An 18,622-nucleotide genomic window follows, 5' to 3' on the forward strand; every position below is an offset into this window, starting at 1 on the left:
TCTATAGAAATATGGCTGCACAATTATATATACAGTATATTTCGATGTTACGATTATAATTGTGTCAGTGCAGCAATGTTTTTAGATTAAACCATTTTCCACATATTTTATTAAAAATATTTATATAATATCTACTAAACATATTTGAGAATATAGTGATAAAGAGTAAGTGTAATAAATACATCTCGGAAATCAGCATAATATGATGTATATGAATATGAATATGATATAATATGATGTGCTGTCTCATAAAATTATTTGTTGTATCAATGTAAATTCAAATAAAAAAAATTCATTTCTATTAGAAAATCCAGTGAAATACTTGATAATTAGGATGTTTATCATAATTTTGCAGTAATGATAGACAGTGTTGCTCATGAAATTCTTATGAATACTCTATGTTGGGCACTACAACTAAAGTCTGATTAAAATCAGGACAGATATGTGGGTGAGGAACTGCAAGGCTGTATAATAATAATAATGAATAAGTTAACCAATGGCCATGATGTATATGTTTACTCACCAGCAATGGAAAAGTGCACACAGAGAAAAGAAGACAAAGGCACATGTAAAACTAGATTTCAAGCGTGATACACAAACAGAATGACAGGAACAGGAAGCTGAATAAAGGCCCGTTCACACCAAGGGCGATAATAATAACTATATTAGCGGCTGCTAATATTCTGTTTATTATCAGTGCGAGCTGCAGTTACGTTGTCAGCCGCTTTAAATGCTCGATCTGATTGGTTGTCGCTCTGAAAGTGATTCTAAACGATATTGTTCCTTTGTGTCATTATCGGTATAGATGTGGTGTGGACTTTTTTATCCTATAATTAGAATGTATTTCAAATTTTACATATAGTTATCATTATTTATAATTATTGTCCTTGTTGTTAATGGGCCTTAAATCTGTTCTAATCGATATCTGTGTGAAAATGTTGAGGTGAAAGAGCCGTTTAATAAGTTTTATTTAAAATGTATAAATCATTAAATAGCTGAAAAGATTTTTTTACTGTAGTATAATGAAGAATAGGGACATGGGAATGTTAATAAATATATAAAAGACAATGCAAGCGAGTTTACCAAAGGTCATAAATGAATGTAAGATAACATAAGATTGTGTTTATAACATCCTCATGATGTAATGTACAGCATAATGAAAGTTAGAATGGTTTTAAGTCAAAGTAAATTGCTGTTGCATGGTGGATAAATGCATTATGAACCATATGACTACAATGAACGAGAGCTTTAAAAAGAAAAACAGCTTACAAGATAATATATCATACCTCTCTTTGCACGCCAATCACATAGAATGTTTTCCCTTCAAACTTAAATTTGCTGACATCTGCCCTGCAAGAGTGAGACATTACAAAAGAAATGTTACAAGTGAGACGTTCAAAGCAAAAACTTCATGTCTACAGCCAGACATTAAAGAGAGACATAAATAAAAGAGAGAGAAAACTCTTCAAACGTCTAGCCTTGAGTGCATTCATCTGCTTGTTGACTGTGGGCTGGTGTTAACAACTCAACAAAACCTCATGTCATAGATCATGAGCACTCACAGACCACTCATTGATCAGCTGATGTATACTCCATCTAATCGACTGGCCTTACGTAATGTCTGTGATTCAGAGCGCACAGGCTTTAAACTGTCTGTCGGGATACAGTTTTGTTTACAAGCTCAAAGGATGAATTTGAGAAAGAACAGCCCCTAGTCACAGCTCAATTTGCAAGGTTCATGGGACCAAATCTTTCAAAGATATTCAAGAGTTTTGTGTGAGATACTTAGTACATAGGTATCCTTGAGCACTATATACATTCCGCTTTATTCTTAGAATTATGTCTGATTTTAGATTTAAGGCCTGTTAAAACTAAGTATAGTTTTAATAATTGGTAGCATTTAAAGTGGTAGAAATAAAACTGCAGTGCATCCTTATAATAAACAGACCATTATCAAGAACATTGGTGTGGATGCTATTATTGTTACAGGCCTTCTCCTAAAACTGAAATCTAAACTAAAGACAATTAACAATTAAACTAAAGACAAGATTGTCTTTACTCTTGTCTCCCAACAGTCCAACAGAGGAAGGAGGGAGGGGGTTCTGAAGTTAGACGAGGAGCTGAAGGACGAGACCTTGGATGGGCTGGAAGAAGGGAACACCAAGGTGGAGACGATAGAGGAAAGGGGCAGGGTGGAGATGGGAGGAGCCAGAGGATGACCCAGAGTAGAGCCAGGACAAAGGTCCAAGGCAAATCTGATGGAGGGTGGAGCCAAGATGGAGCCAGGAGCCTGACCGACTGAGGTGAAGTTGTGATAAAAGACCCAGGAGTAACCGAGGAGATGCAGACCCAAGGCGACACTGAAACCAGCGTGACAAAAGACCAAGGAGGAGCCAGAGGGGCGATGGAGCCCGGTAGAGCCTGAGGGACGACAGATCATGGTGGAGCCGAGGGAGTATTTAGCCAAGCTGAAGCCGATGTGTCAGAGAGCCAAGGTGAAGTCCAGGGCTCAGAAGCTTGAGGTGGAGCTGAGGGATCAACGGACCAATGTGGCGCTGATGACTGGGAAGCCCAAGATGGATCCGAGCAGCTGGGCAGAACCACAGAAAGAAGAGCCAAAGGGCTGAAAGGAGACAGTGGAGGCAAGGCCTAGGAATTGGATGGTTTAGGCAGGGGAGGAAGAAGAAGGAGGCTGGGCAGAGCAAATGGTGAAAAAGGCAACTTGGAGCTGGGCAGAGCCAATGGTGATGAAGCAGACTTGGTGCTGATCTGATTTAATGACAATGAAGACGACTTGGGAATGGGCTGAACTATAAGAGACGAAGATAACTTGGAAATGGGCTAAACCAGCAGAGACGAAGATGACTTTGAACTGGGCTGAACCCGCAGAGACGAAGATTTGGGACTAGACGGGGCCAGCGGAGGCTGGAAACCTTGAAATCTTTCATCATCCAGCTCATCAAATAATAATTCCTTAGGGACCAACCTCATTGAATGCCTCTCAGCGATGGAAGTGCGAGTCTCAAACTCCATTAAAATTTCCTCAATGATGGATGTAGCACCTGTTCAGACTCTGCAATGGGCTTGGGCTCCAGGATGAACATGGCCTCTGGCAAACGGTCTGGCTCAATCTTTGTAGTTGGATCAGGCATGGCTGAAGGCTGACTGGGCTCTGGGTCCGGAGTGGGGCTGGCGATGTCTTCATCAGCGAGGTAGACAGTGAATAGCGAATTAGTTGCATCTGACCAGCACCCAATCCACATATTCTGCAAAACTCCCTTGGTCCGGATAGTGAGTCAGGCAGGTCATATCTAAGAAATCCCTTGTGTGGTCCACGAGGGAACCGAGGAGAAGCAGGCATACTGCAGGAATATCCATTTCTTTTTTTCCATTTAAATCCTTTAGGAGGTTCGGAATTCTGTCATGGTTACGTGCAGTGAGTCGTATAAAGATGGAGATGGAGAATGCACAAATAAAGACACTTTTAATAAACACCAGGAGAACGAGAAACACACTACACTTAAACATTGACGTTATTTAAATTTGGGTGGATTCTGATTGGCTATCGATGTTTTTATCATTCATCAGCTGGAAAAAAATAGTTTTGAAAGTGATTCCAACGATATTGTTCCTCCGTTTTGTTAGTGTTAACAGGACACCTCGAAGAATTAGAACGATTACTAAAACTTTACAGTGGTAGTAATCATCCTTGGTGTGAATGGGCCATAAGTGGGTGTTTCTTTCCAGAAAAATCGAAGAAGGGGACACTACATTTTTGCAGAGTTTTTGCAAGTGAAATCCAGTCAATTCAATAGGAGTCCACATGATTGGAAACAGGTGGATTCGCCATGTTTACCAACATAAAAGCTTCTTGGTTTGAAAGTGGCTTCTGTGTGAGCTGTACTTAATACATTACTACACTACTGACAATAGACAATGGACCTTTTTGTGACCGCATCTTACACTAAACTACACTGAGTAGGGTGAGGTGGAGATGGAGAGTGAATCAAAGAGTGAAGCTAATGATAAGATGGTTTTAAAGTTACCATTTTAAAAGATGTATCCGCTTATTTCCCTGGAAAACTACAAACCCTCTTGCAGTGAATCCCAGGAAAGCTGTGGATCCTGTGAAATCCTGAAACGAATTAAATCAAAGATCAGTTTTATCTACAGCCAAAAGTAGTTTTGCGTTTCACTGAACTGCTTTAAAAAAAAAAAATGTAAACGTGCTAAATGGACGTCTTTGACCATTGCGCCGCATCTTGCTATGTATTTATGTATGTGCCATATATTTTAGATGTGTCTAGATAAAAGAAGTTCAACTACTATATGTATATTGTATTTTATATGTACTAGATATGTACTAGATATATACTAGATATGGTTTATAGCAGATACTTTGTAAGTTTCTGAGGCGAGTCAGTACCTTGCAGGGGTGTGGGTCCACTCCATATGTGTCCAGTGTGTAGGCCCTCTGAAGAAGGTTTAACTCGCCTAGTGCAGAACATTGTCCCCTATAGAAACAGTGTAATTTCACAATTTAAGATCTCCAACTACATATACCCCCAGTTTCACAGACAAGGCTTCAGCTAGTCCCAGACTAAAATGCATGTTTGAGCTGTTTTAACTGAAAACAACTTGCACTGTATCTTAAAGGGGTCATGAATTGAGAAATCTACTTTCCCTTGAGCTTTTGATATATAAAAGGTAATCTTAATATAAAAATATCCTGTCAATTTCAGAGCTGAAAACTTCCTTGTTAGTCAAAGAAAAGCTTTTATTGACAGCTGGCTCAGCAAATGATCAATCTGTGAATGTGCTTCCCTGTGACGTCAGAGTGCAGTGAAACGTCGCCTCAAAACGAACAACTGACTCGTGCCTGACATATTAGATAAATAACATAGGCCTACGTGGAGCTAAACAGGATTGGATTTCTAAGCAATAAAGCTTACATGCCATAAGCTTCCTTCGGATTCCAATATTAGCAATGCATGGTTGAACTTTATTTTTAATGAAGATCCAGCTCACGTGGGTAAGACATTGTGCGCTTGTTCGCTTAATTTCACCGCGTATTCTTTTGTAAACAAGAGACTGGATATGCAGACAGGATAATATAAAAAACGATGCTGTGGCTTCTAGATCTGATAGGAATGATGCAACACAATTATGTGAGTACAATTCTTTTTTTATATGTGATAGTATTGCATTGTATTGCATTGTGACGGAACGGCTGCCTCTCCCTTGTTATCAGTGCCACCCTGTTCCTGAAATTGTCAGCCTTCGCCTGGTTCCCGACTGGAGTGGGTGTGAGAGAGATACCGAAATACCGGCGTCGAACTGGCGTCGAGTGATGAGGCACACCTGAAGATAATGAAACCTCATCACCGGCGCTGTTAACTGTCGAGCACGCCTCTCTTCAGGAGATCAATCTCTCTCTCTCCCTGTGCATGCACGCTGGTGTCCTCGTGGGTCCAGGAAGGGAGCACGGAGGGACTCCCGCGGCGCCTTAGATGTGAGTCGCTGGACCCGCAATCCGGAATGGAGAAGCATGCATAACGCAGCTGACAGGCTAGCATGCCGGGCCACTATTCCCCTCAGTTATAGTGGCCTAAAAAGGACGAGCCGCCCCGTCGAAGCACCCGCCCCTCGTGCCTCAGACCGAAGAGAGAAGCGTGTACGGCCATTGGACCCCGCCCCTTACCTAGACCCATCCTATCTGATCACTACCCTTCTTTCATGATTCCTTGGCACACAGAGGACACCAGATCCCGTTTATTTGACACTTTATTTCCCTTTTTGAAAATGTTTATGTTTATTTATGTTAATAAACGCCTCCTCGAGGCCTGACGCCACACCCACTGTGTCTGTCGTTTGCTCCTCCCGCCATAATATCTACTGATTATGTACGTGTCTAGCTAAACATAACTTCCACACTGTCACAGGCTGAAGTATCCTTTGTATTTGAGGTGCTGTTGGTTCATTGTGCTGCGATTCGTGATCAGACTCAGATATGTTTGGGCCAGGGCTCGTAAAGCCGACATCCCTGGGCTAATGACGGGCTATCTTAAATAGTGAAATAACATTCCTTTTTTGATGTTCGTTGTTCCCTCTCTTGACTGGTAATTTGAAGGAAAAATACAATCATGGAAGTTTTCAAAATGCTGATTTGTCTGAGGTGAAGTTTTGCTGATGCACGTACTTGGCTTGTATGTGTGAGTGTGCATGTGTGTGTGATAGTTATGCATGGTTCGCAGTTATTTCCACTGATCGGGCCGGCCAAGTAATAAAAAATTACATTCCAATTAATTGCGGGTCGATGAGAGATAAATCATTGTGTTTGTTTGATAAAGACATTTAGCGAGCCCTGTGGGTGACTCCGGTGAATCGGTTGCCGGTTCTTCACATTATACGTTTTCAAAACAATTCCTCACGTGTAACGACGGGAGAGCCGAAGCTCATTATAAACTGTTATCCAATCATAGCAGTGGGCGTTTACTTCCAAGTCTTCAATGCGGCACGCCCATAAAAAGCGTTTCAAGAGCTATAGACTCAAAATCAGGGTAGAAAATAGCTTATACATTATGATGATTTTGAATGTAAAAACCACGTGAACGTCATAAGTTGACCTCAGACAACAGTTTACTTTTTTTTTTTAAAGTCAGTTCATGACCCCTTTAAAATATGTCAGTGCCATTGTTTTGTCTCAAGATGCACATCAGTAATGTTTTTATCTAAAGCACATTTATAAAACTTACTTAGGGCCTAATCCTGGCTTAATCTAAGCCCTGTCCAAAATTATATGATATATGCATTAATGTTACACATACACTACAGTTCAAATACAAAAAATACATTAAACATGCATTCATTTGACCAAAAGTGACAGTAAAGACTTTCACATTGTAAAAAATAATAATCAAATAAATAAAATGGTTTTCACAAAAGTATTAAGCAGCACAAATTCTTTCAACATTGATAATATTTAGAAATGTTTCTTGAGCGGCAAATCCTCATATTAGAATGATTTCTGAAGGATCATGTGAAACTGGAGACTGGAGTAATGATGCTGAAAATTCAGCTTTGCTATCACAGGAATAAATTACATTTTAAAATGCAATAATATTTCACAATATGACTGTTTTTACTTTATTTTTGATCAAATAAATGCAGCCTTGGTGAGCACATTCTTTCAAAGAATAAAAAAATCGTACTGACCTTAAACTTTTGAACAGTAGGCTAACGGACAAATAAATGTAGTACTCCAGTGGACAGGTAGCTTAAATGTGTTTTTTTTTCTCTCACCTCAGTTCATTCTGGTGGATGTCCATGATCTTGCGTTCTAGCTTGAGGGACTGTTTGGGGAAGAGCCTAAAGTCACTGATGTAGTCAGCAGGATGTTCCTCAGGATCATAGTCCCCAAGTTCAGCTAGAACGAGACAAACAGCCTTAAAACTCATCAAATGACTACATGAAAAAGCTAACGAGCCCTGTGTATATACCTGTGTATCTAGAACAAGAGACTCTCATCTGACCCTAAATGAGGTTCATATCCATTAGAAACTTTTGTTCACTTTGAGCAAAGAATTATGGAAAGAGGTTTAAAATATTAAGTTAAAAAGTTAAAACAAATTTCTCAGTAACACCATGCTACTGGTACTGATACTCAAGCTTTGGTTAGATTACAAAATTTTATGAAATGTGTAATTGGTTGTAAAAAGTTGTATGAAGAAGAGGTTGTATTCTTACCCTGCACTATACAGGCTCCAAGATACGCAGCATCAAGGAACGGGCATAAAAGCCTACCGTGGTACACGTCTCTCTTCAACTGTAAGTACAGAAGGTACCTTGATACAGAGAAAAAACAAGAGAGAATATATTTCTAAATAGTGTTAGTGTTATTTCAACATGAAATATTCACAATGGATTCTATCTCTTTAGCTGCATTCACACTAAAACCCTTGTGAAGTAACCCTTGTTACTTCACTTTAGCATACCTTCAAAAAGAGCACTTATTACATAAACAATAAAGTTTAAAAGAATATAATTGGGCACTTTTGGATACTGTTAGAGCAGAATTTGTCCACAGCATTCAGTCTCAGGAGATGAAACAAAGACTGCTCTTTTTCCTCTTCGCAGCACTTGCTGTAAGAGTTATGTTCAGTTCAGTTTAGTTTAGTTGTCATTTTGTACTTGTACTTCTGTTACTTGAATTCCCTTTCAGTTTAGCCCCTTATTACTCTTTAGTTAGTTGCTATAGAGGGTATGCATGTGACGTCACCGTAGGCCAGAGTGACTGTGTTTACGGCCACTGAGTGGCAAAAAGACTGAGAGGCAGCATTGGTTTTCAGTGTGTATTCTGCTATTTATTGCTTTTAGAGGGAAAAGCTGCCCATAACTGCTGGTCTAGGATCTGTTTTCTTCGTAATAATAGCATATTATCAGTGAAAAAGAGTTGGCAAAAGATCCAGTGCTTGTGATTCCATTTCCAACATGTGTTTGCTTCGGTGAGTAATGTAGCCAATCACAGACATGTTTGTTGATTTCTTGAACGCAATGGCCAATCACAGGTGTTGAAGTTAGAATCCACTTTCTGTTTAAGTTTTTGTCCAGTGCTGAGTTCTGCACGTGCGCTAATCCTCTCTAACAAAGTGTATACATTATGTAAATAAGAGATTTATTGTTTCGTCAGCGTCACTGATTAATATAACGTAACTTTGTGAAATTGCGTTCATTGAATGATCACTCATTCAATGAACGCAATCTCACAAAGTAATGTTATATTAATCAGTGAAGCTGACGACACAAATCTCTTATTTATTGTGTCTTTATTGTGTCAGCTTTTAGTGATTATAAAAGGAGCCCTCTTTGCGCACTAGGCTATATAAAAATATATATATATAATTAATAGGCCTGTAATATATTCAGAATTTGAATAAAACTATTGTTTTCCATTCTTGACAAGCGGCCACATACACACTTCAATACATAGGCCCAAATCTATGAATAAATGTGGGATTCACTCTTGAAATTGTGATGACTGATGGTGATAAATATTTATGTATCAAAATAAGGCTCATATAAATGTCAGGATAACACGATTCCTGGCTGCATGTCAATATCCATGGATCACTGGATCTTTGGTAAGTTGTAAGGAACAATATATCGAGTCCAACCTTTAGTTTAAACTGTTAACCTTTTGTTTTACTCACGTTTTCCCCTATTAACTCCAGTCATGCAGCAACTCTTCTGCCACTCAGTTTATTTAAATAAATAATGTTTTTACAAGCACAGTTTTAATAAAATATACTTTTGAAGATTTTAAGTACATTCGAGTGCACATTCAGTACAATTAAGCACACTTTTTTTTTGACAATATACCAAATTCCTGCATCGGAGACTGCTCTAAATAACTAATTAAATGTATGCATAGGAAACACTATCACAACATGTTCATTATAATATTATTAGCACATTTCTTATTACCTGATAATATGATATCAAATTTTGTTATTATATTTAAAAAACTTCAATCTATGAATTATTATTTTAACTTTTAAAGTTACTTTTCATTGTTACTGTTCAAAACAGGTGTCACAACATTTGAGATCTAATGTACATTAATATATATTTGAAATAAATATATTTCTGCAACATCATATAGTGCAATTCATAAATTATTTTATGATTAAGCGCAAATCATGCACACAATAATGATTGTCAAGTTAGACTGACATAAAAAATCACTTGAATTCTAATCTGGCTGTTCACACTGAATTTACAATAGGAAATTAGATATAAATCTGATTTAGAATTGAACGTAGTTGAAAATTAGTTTAGTGTGGTTTTTGCTGTTCACGCTTGGATCTAAAAAACTATCCATGTGAGGGACATAGAGGCTAGAGATCTGTTCTATAGACCAATAAGCACAAACACAACAATAACAGCACCCCAAAATCTTACTGAAATGTGTAAAACAGCAGTTTACTGAACAGGAGGCTATGTCTCAAAGTGTGACGGCTGTATCGAATGACCTTCTAGTATAACAATTGGCTGCTATTTAATAAAAAGAAAAATGTGATACCCTTCAGTTCTGGCATCATCTCCTGATTTTCAGAGCAGAAATGTCTACCAGATGGTCTGTGCTCACTGGCAAACTAGCCCTGCTTTAGCACCCTAGGAACTGAGCACCCAACACTACTGTTTCCTTTAAGAAATGTTACTTTTGGAAGGCCTAAAAAGAGTGTAGACACATGATACACTTCACAGATGTAAGTCTGAACTGACAATGACATTTAAGATGGAATACTGACATGTACTTATAAGTTATAAAATAACATAAATATAACATGATCCCTATGAGAATCTCTACTTAATTTTTATTAAAGTACCAAAAAAGTGCATTCCGTTGTGTTCTAGGTATGTACAATAGAAGCTCAATATTATTATTATTTTTTTAATGGCTCTACATTATTTATATTTTTCTTCCAAGTTGATGCATAAAGAGAGGACAAGTGTAAACGGAATTTACAACCTATTTCACTTTCCTTTGGAAAAAGAAGTGCACTTTAGCATACTTTAAAAAAAAGAGTACTTGTTATGGAAATAATACACATTAAAATAATTTACAGTGCTTACAAAGCTTTTGGATACTTAATTACATGTTAATTGCAATTAAATTTAATTGTATTTTAATTTAGCTTTTTATTAAATGCAATTAGTAGTGCTTTTTGACCCACTTAAAAGGACTTCAAGGGGTCATGAACTGCCTTTTTAAAAAAATTTATACTGTTGTCTGAGGTCAACTTATTACGTTTGCACATTTTTTACATTCAAAAACATCATAATGAATAAGTAATAGGCTATTTTCTAACCTGTTTTTGAGCCTCTCTCCTGGAATGCTCGGTTTTTATGGGCGTGCCGCACTGAACACTTGAAAGTAAACGGCCACTGCTATGATTGGATAACAGTTTTGCATAATAATGAGTTTCGGCTCCCCCGCCAGTACATGAGGGGATTTGTTTTGAAAACTTCCAATGTGGAGAAACGGCAACCGGAATCCGCCCACAGGGCTCGCAAAATGTCTTTATCAAACAAACACAACGATTTATCTCTCATCCACCCGCAATTAATGTTATTTTTTATTACTTGGCCCGCCCGGTCGGTGGATATATCCGCGAACCGCACATCACTAACACACACACAAGCCAAGCACGTGCATCAGCAAAACTTCACTGCAGACAAATCAGCATGTTCAAAACTTCCGCAATATAATCAGTATATATCAAACGATCTGTAACAATGCAATACTATCACATCTAAAAAACATGTTTTACTTTCATAAGTGTTGCACCATTCCTGTCGGATCCAATGTAGAAGGCACAGCATTGTGTTTTAATCTCAATATGTCTGCAAATCCAGTCTCGACCTGTATCTTATTTACAAATGATTCCGCGGTGAAATGAAGCGAACAAACATGCAATGTCTTACGCACGTGAGCTGGAACTTCATAAAAAATAAAGTTCAACCACACATTTCTAATATTTGAATCCAAGGAAGCTTATGCAGTGACTGTTTTCTTCCACAACCAGGCACAGCGCAATATCTTGCTATCTTTGGCGTGTTTATTGTTCGGTAGCGCGATCAGTTATGTTTATCGTGATTTTTTATCACGATTAACTTTTATATATCAAAGGCTGAATGAAAAGTTGATTTCTCAATTCATGACCCCTTTAAGTACATCTTCATATGTGATTCTATAATAACTTCTATTGTTTTTAAAATATGGTTAAAGTGTGAATGTACTGACAAGCATTCATGGCAAACTATACAATATTGCAATTTAGTACATTTAAAATTTGTTAACTTTAAATGTAATATTGAATAACAATCTAAAGTTAAAATTATAATCAAGTACTTTACATGTAGTATGTTGGTCAACACATCCAAATAAGTGTACTTCTTTAAAGCATGAAGAAAGATTAATAAAACATACAAAAACTTTTAATTTGACATTATTACAAAGTGCACTTTTTTTTCATAGTTTTTTTTTTCATTACATTAAAACATACTTTTAAGGACATTTGAAATACAAGTGTACATTGAATACAATTAAGTGCACTTCTTCACAAGGGTAATGTGACAAATTTCCAAGTGAAACATGATATTCAAGGAAATGATTAGGTCGATGGAGAGACTTGATATTATCAGTGAAGTAATTTCAGAGGTGGAGCAAGTTCTTTCACATTTGATGTGAAAGATTATAAAAACTTTTTTTTACTGGAATAACGTGCACTGATCATATAATAATCATTCACACTAGAATAACAGAGTCCATTTTGATTGAATGGTGATTTCTTAAGTTTGTAAGACGGAACTGCAATGCATTTGCCAAACATTTGCATCTGCTTTTGTGTGCTTGCATGTTTCCGTTTTCTCCATTCTCGCTCTTTGTAACCCACTGCACTCAAATCCATTCTTTATATTAAATATTAAACAGAGAGAGCAGTAGGAATAAAATATAGCTGTGTCAAACAGCTTTAACAGGAAAAACTCCCGAAAATAGCATGAATGGGCACATTAATGCATCTCTTGTCCATCTCAAACCCTTGCTTTCTCTTTCACAGGATGTAACCATTTGCTCCCCAATACACTCTCACACACATACGCCTCGCACTCTCTAAAGCTTCTGTCTGGCCACAGGAACGTTTTCGTTTTCCAGTGCACAGAGAAAGCGTGGAAGATCAAGAAAGACAAATACATTTATCTCGACAGTTCAGATGGTGTAAATGCACTGAGCACCATGTTGTGAGACCTGCACTAATGATTTAGTCACACTAACAATCTGTGAGTGTGTTTTTGTGTATCTATGCAAATGTCTGTTCATGTATGTATGTGTGTGTTTTTGAGAGAATTAGCGAGATGGAATCAAAGCTTGTGTTTGGAATGTTGCTCTCTGATAATGTAAGAGGAATATGTGACACACATTGACTCTGACGGTCTATTCTGAATATTTTTGCCTCCTTTTGAGGAAAAAAAATCCTATTAACATAAAACTGAGGAGCAAATATGCTTCATATTAATTTATGGAAAAATAAGGATGTCCAAAATGATGAAAAGAAAAATCTAGTTAAAAAACTGAAAAGTTCTTGCCTAATTAAAAAGTTCTTCTCTTTTCTTTGTAATCATGTTGGTATGATAATTAAGTATGCACAATAATATGGACTTAAACTAACCTTATTATTGTCAAATTAAAAGATTTTATTATTATTCCACATGATCTGGCCTCTATGTTTTATATTTCCTGTTTTATGGTTACAGAAATGGCTTCTTGCAGTGTGGTTTCAGGCATAACATGACCACTGACAGGTGAAGTGAATAACACCGATTATCTCCTCATCACGGCACCTAATAGTAGGTGGAATATATTAGGCAGCAAGTGAAAATTGTCCTCAAAAGTTGATGTGAAAAATGGGCAAGCGTAAGGATTTGAGTGGGTTTGATAAGGGCCAAATCGTGTTGGCTAAACGACTGGGTCAGAGCATCTCCAAAACTGCAGCTCTTGTGGGGTGTTCCCGGTCTGCAGTGGTCAGTATCTATCAAAAGTGCTCCAAGGAAGGACCAGTTGTGAACCGGCAACAGGGTCATTGATGCACGTGGGGAGAGAAGGCTGGCCCGTGTGGTCTAATCAAACAGACCATACTGTAGCTCAAATTGCTCAAGAAGTTAATGCTGGTTCTGATGGAAAGGTGAAATACACAGTTCATCGCAGTTTGTTGCGTATTTGTTGCCCACGATGACCCCTGTTCACCGCCGAAAGCACCAACAGTGGGCACATGAGCATCAGAACTGAACCACGGAGCAATGGAAGAAGGTGGCCTTACACAGTATAAATGTACAGATATAACAGAGACTCGCGCAGATGGAATAATTTGAATGGAGTCAATGTCTCTTCCTAGGATTAATCAGCGTTTGTGAATAAATCTTTTAAGTGAATGATTCAATGACAAACACTTCTTAATAAAGGGAGAAAATATTTTTTTGAGTACATTTTTGAGTATATACTTTAAAATTTAAAAAAAGAAATAGTCCTTTCCATGTGGTCAATATATATAAACTATTAATTGATTGAATTTACAAAAAAGTACTATATTGTGATATACAGTGGGGAGAACAAGTATTTGATACACTGCCGATTTTGCAGGTTTTCCTACTTACAAAGCATGTAGAGGTCTGTCATTTGTATCATAGGTGCACTTCAACTGTGAGAGACGGAATCTAAAACAAAAATCCAGAAAATCCCATTGTATGATTTTTAAATAATTAATTTGCAATCGCCAGAGACTACTTTCGTCCCGGAGCCTGAGCCTAATGCAGAATCTGTCCAGGTGTGGGAGCCGGCATCAGTGCCTGTCATCAAGGGTATATTAGTGGAGTTTGTTGGAATGGATTGGATCCCCGCCCACACTCCCATCGCTGAGGTGCATGAAATAAAATGGATTACTGAGGAATTATTTTATGAGCTAGATGAGGAAATGTTTACTGGTCTACTGTCTCTGCTGGTCCCGTCCAGTTCCAAATCTTCTCAATCTCTGCTGATTCAGCCCAGTTCAAAGTCTTCTCAATCTCTGCTGGTTCAGCCCAGTCCCAAGTCTTCTCAATCTCTGCTGGTTCAGCCTAGTCCCAAATCTTCTCAATCTCTGCTGATTCAGCCCAGTTCCAAGTCTTCTCAATCTCTGCTGGTTCAGCCCAGTCCCAAGTCTTCTCAATCTCTGCTGGTTCAGCCCAGTCCCAAGTCTTCTCAATCTCTGCTGGTTCAGCCTAGTCCCAAATCTTCTCAATCTCTGCTGATTCAGCCCAGTTCCAAGTCTTCTCAATCTCTGCTGGTTCAGCCCAGTCCCAAGTCTTCTCAATCTCTGCTGGTTCAGCCCAGTCCCAAGTCTTCTCAATCTCTGCTGGTTCAGCCTAGTTCCAAGTCTTCTCTATCTCTGCTGGTTCAGCCCAGTCCCAAGTCTTCACAATCTCTGCTGGTTTAGCCCAGACCCAAGTCTTCACAATCTCTGCTGGTTCAGCCTAGTCCCAAATCTTCTCAATCTCTGCTAGTTCAGCCTAGTCCCAAATCTTCTCAATATCTGCTGGTTCAGCCCAGTCCCAAGTCTTCTCTGCTGGTTCAGCCTAGTTCCAAATCTTCTCAATCTCTGCTGGTTCAGCCTAGTTCCATGTCTTCTCAATCTCTGCTGGTTCAGCCTAGTTCCATGTCTTCTATCTCTGCTGGTTCAGCCTAGACCCAAGTCTTCTCAATCTCTGCTGGTTCAGCCCAGTCCGAAATCTTCTCAATCTCTGCTGGTTCCGCCTAGTTCCAAATCTTCTCAATCTCTGCTGGCTCAGCCTAGTTCCATGTCATCCTCACCTCTGCTGGTTCAGCCCAGTCCCAAGTCGTCTATATCTCTGCTGGTTTAGCCTAGTCCCAAGTCGTCTATATCTCTGCTGGTTCAGCCTAGTACCAATTCGACTTCATCTCTGCTGGTTCAGCCTAGTCCCAAATTGCCTTTGTCACCGCTGGTAAAACCCAATCCGAAATTGTCTTCCTTGCCGCTGTTTGAGCCCAGATTTAAAAAAATCCCTAGTAGGTGGTAAAATGCACTAAGAATGTAAATCGCCATTAAACAAAAGTAGAAGAAAGAAGAAGTACTTTAGGTTTAGCTTGTGTTTTAGTTATTATTTGTCATGGTTTCAAATTAGTGCTCACATGTTCTCTATTCGATTAATTATTTTCCACTGTGTATTTAAGCCCTCTTGTTCCCTCTGTTCCATCTGCTCTTTGTCTTTTGAGTTAATGTGTTTGATGTGTAATTTTTAATGTTCTTAGAGTTTATTAAAAAGTATCTTTATTCATCTTTCTGCTTCACGCATCTTTATTGTTGGATTACGCTACACTGCAACCCATGACAAGAGAGAGGGAGACGGGATCCGGAAGGACCACAAGGCCATTGACTTCGACATAATATTTTTTGAAGAATTAAAAATAAAGATTCTAAAAATGCCAAACCTTATAAGTTCTTTATGCCTTTGAAAGAGACCTTTTATCTTCATTGCGAACTCAGGATGGTTGCATCATCTACACGTTTTTTCACAAAAGGACTAAAAAGTAATAATAAGTCTGAGGTCATATTTTCATGTGTGAAACAAAATTGTATTGAATGTGCACTTGCTTGTTTAGTGTGCTTTAAATCTTTAAAGTACATAAAAAACTGTACTTGCTGATAATATATCATTTAAAATACATTTTAAATCACTGTTTAATAATCTTTTGTCATGATTTAAAGTACACTTATTGTGATGTGTTGAGTAACATACTAAGGGCCAGATTTACTAACAGCTTGCGCCAGTGCAAAACCCTCTTTTGGCATTAAAAAAACTACAGTCAGGATTTAATAAAGACATGCAGTGAAACATTTGTGCTGAACTAATTGCATATACATTTGTAGGAGTTTCCCTTTCAGACACAAAATTTATGGGTGAGTATTTAAATGAATCACGCAAGGTGATTTACGAAGGGTTGCCCTTGTCAATTTACTGGTGTTTGTGCCATTATTTACCGCCAAAAAAAATGTCTTAAACCAGACACTAACTGGTAAATTGCATTGGTCATTATAGAAATGATCCGGCTGCGCCTGTGTTCTTCAATTTCTTCTTTTAATCTTTAATAAATATACTTAAATACATGATATACGAGTTTCAATTGAAATGACAATAGATTATATATTAGTTTGTGTGCTTAAATGCTTGTCAGTACAAGACAATAATAGTAATTATGAAATTACATATAAATATGTAATTAAGCCCTACTTGTGGTTCAGAAAAGCATTCGTAATTTGAAGTATCATTGAATATAAATCTATAACATTAGCATTAGCTACAATACACTTACTTTTATTTGCAATTAACATGCAGTTAAGTGTCCGAAAACATACATTTAATTATGTTTGTATATTTTTTTTGCTTACAGTAATGAGAATTTGGGGGTAGGTGTGCTCAATTCTAAAAACAAAATATATTTTCGCATTTCTTCTGATTTTAGAGTAAAATATGACCCGTACATGTTCTTGACAGGTTTCGTAAGATACACTGTAATGAGATCACACTGGTTACTTTGACATGAAAGAATCCACAGATCAGTCGTTCTGGCTTCAGCTGCAAAGTAAATATTCTCTTTCCAAATGAAACTGGAACAATCTGCCTAGGAGGCGTTTTTAAAATGCAAATCTCCTCCAGAGAATCCTCAATCTCATACATTTGACTTGAGCTGTTTATACTGTGACTGGCCAGGGTTGTTTTTATGTCATTCCAATGCAATTTGACCATTAGATCAGAGAACTGTTACCTTGTCAGCTCTTCCTTGATCTTGATTGGCTCCTGGGGGTAGAACTTCACCCTGAAGCACATAGTGTATGGCTGCTGACCTGAAAACAGCACAACATCAACAATCAGATGAGAGGAGAGAGAGACCACTTGAGCGAAAGCCAGTAAATGTGAGACAGATTATGCAGAGAACTGTATCCGAGGGCATGAGGGGAGCTAAAGTGATTATATTAATCCATGAGATGAGGGAAACCCCTCTGGTGAAGAATGAAATGAAGTCTTTAAAGATAAACGTAATGAGTCTGAGAAGTTTAGAGCCCAAAGGGAAAGACTGATTTCATTGACGTCACTTTGTCTACGATCACACTCTGTCACTTTTCTGCTACGTGTTCATTCACCTCCCTTCTGTAATTCTACATAAAACGTGATTTTTTTTCTTTTTTTACATTTTCTGAATGCGAGTGATGTTTAAACTATGTAAAGTTCCGGTGACATTAGCAAATGTTTGCAAAAAAAGTCTTTTTTAAATAGCAATATAAATTGCACAGTTTATGTCACTTTCAAACCAAGCAGCTTAATGTTGGGCAAAGCAACTTGCTTTGAAACTTGAACCCGTTTGCTAAATATGCATTGGAAAAAAAAATCACCTCATGCAAAATTCCTATTGAAAGCGATTTTGCCTGGGATTTCTGGTTAAGCGGTGCAGCGGATGGCTGCGTGAGAGAATCCAGTCAACAATAGTCTCCCTTAATTCAAATAGTTCTGATATGATAAAATCTTTATGAATAAGATGGCAGAGGGAGACAAATACAAGAAGGCACGGGGAAAGTCGATTATGAGACCTGAAAAAGACGGAAAAGGTGAAGAAGAAGGTGAATGACAAGGCCAGAAAAACGTTGAGTAGGCAAGCAGAACCGTCAGGCACATATACGTGAAAAATTAAGGAACTACCAACACATTCCTGGTCAGAAGAACGACAGCAAGTCTTCATGAATACAGGACTTTAAGATAAGTATAAAAGAACTAAAACTAAAATGCCAAGTCTGAGTCTCAAAACAGGCTGAACATCGATATGGTAATTTGAGTACTTAAAACATATACTTATAAATATAAAATATGGAAAGAAGGAAATAATTGATAATTGAGTTTTCAATATTTGTATACCTTTATATATATTAGACCGAAAATTAGACCAAAAAAAGGTTACCTTATTTAACATACAGTGGGGAGAACAAGTATTTGATACACTGCCGATTTTGCAGGT

The 18,622-nt window shown here is 37.8% G+C and overlaps 1 protein-coding gene across 2 annotated transcripts in view; it reads right to left on the bottom strand.

The window, feature by feature from the left end:
- Positions 1–18,622, bottom strand: part of frmd3 (FERM domain containing 3) — a gene marked incomplete at its 5' end in the record, with an annotated part of 102,446 nt that overhangs the window by 43,986 nt on the left and 39,838 nt on the right. For both annotated transcript variants that reach the window (XR_013817351.1, XM_079827689.1), the window contains 6 exons: positions 1,287–1,350; positions 4,047–4,135; positions 4,427–4,514; positions 7,303–7,426; positions 7,747–7,844; positions 17,381–17,459. Coding sequence is in view for 1 of the 2 variants with exons in the window: in XM_079827689.1 (XP_079683815.1) it covers positions 1,287–1,350; positions 4,047–4,135; positions 4,427–4,514; positions 7,303–7,426; positions 7,747–7,844; positions 17,381–17,459 (542 nt within the window). The remainder of the gene's footprint in view (positions 1–1,286; positions 1,351–4,046; positions 4,136–4,426; positions 4,515–7,302; positions 7,427–7,746; positions 7,845–17,380; positions 17,460–18,622) is intronic.

Source organism: Gobio gobio (genome assembly GCF_949357685.1).
Source record: "Gobio gobio genome assembly, chromosome: 10".
NCBI lineage: Eukaryota > Metazoa > Chordata > Actinopteri > Cypriniformes > Gobionidae > Gobio > Gobio gobio.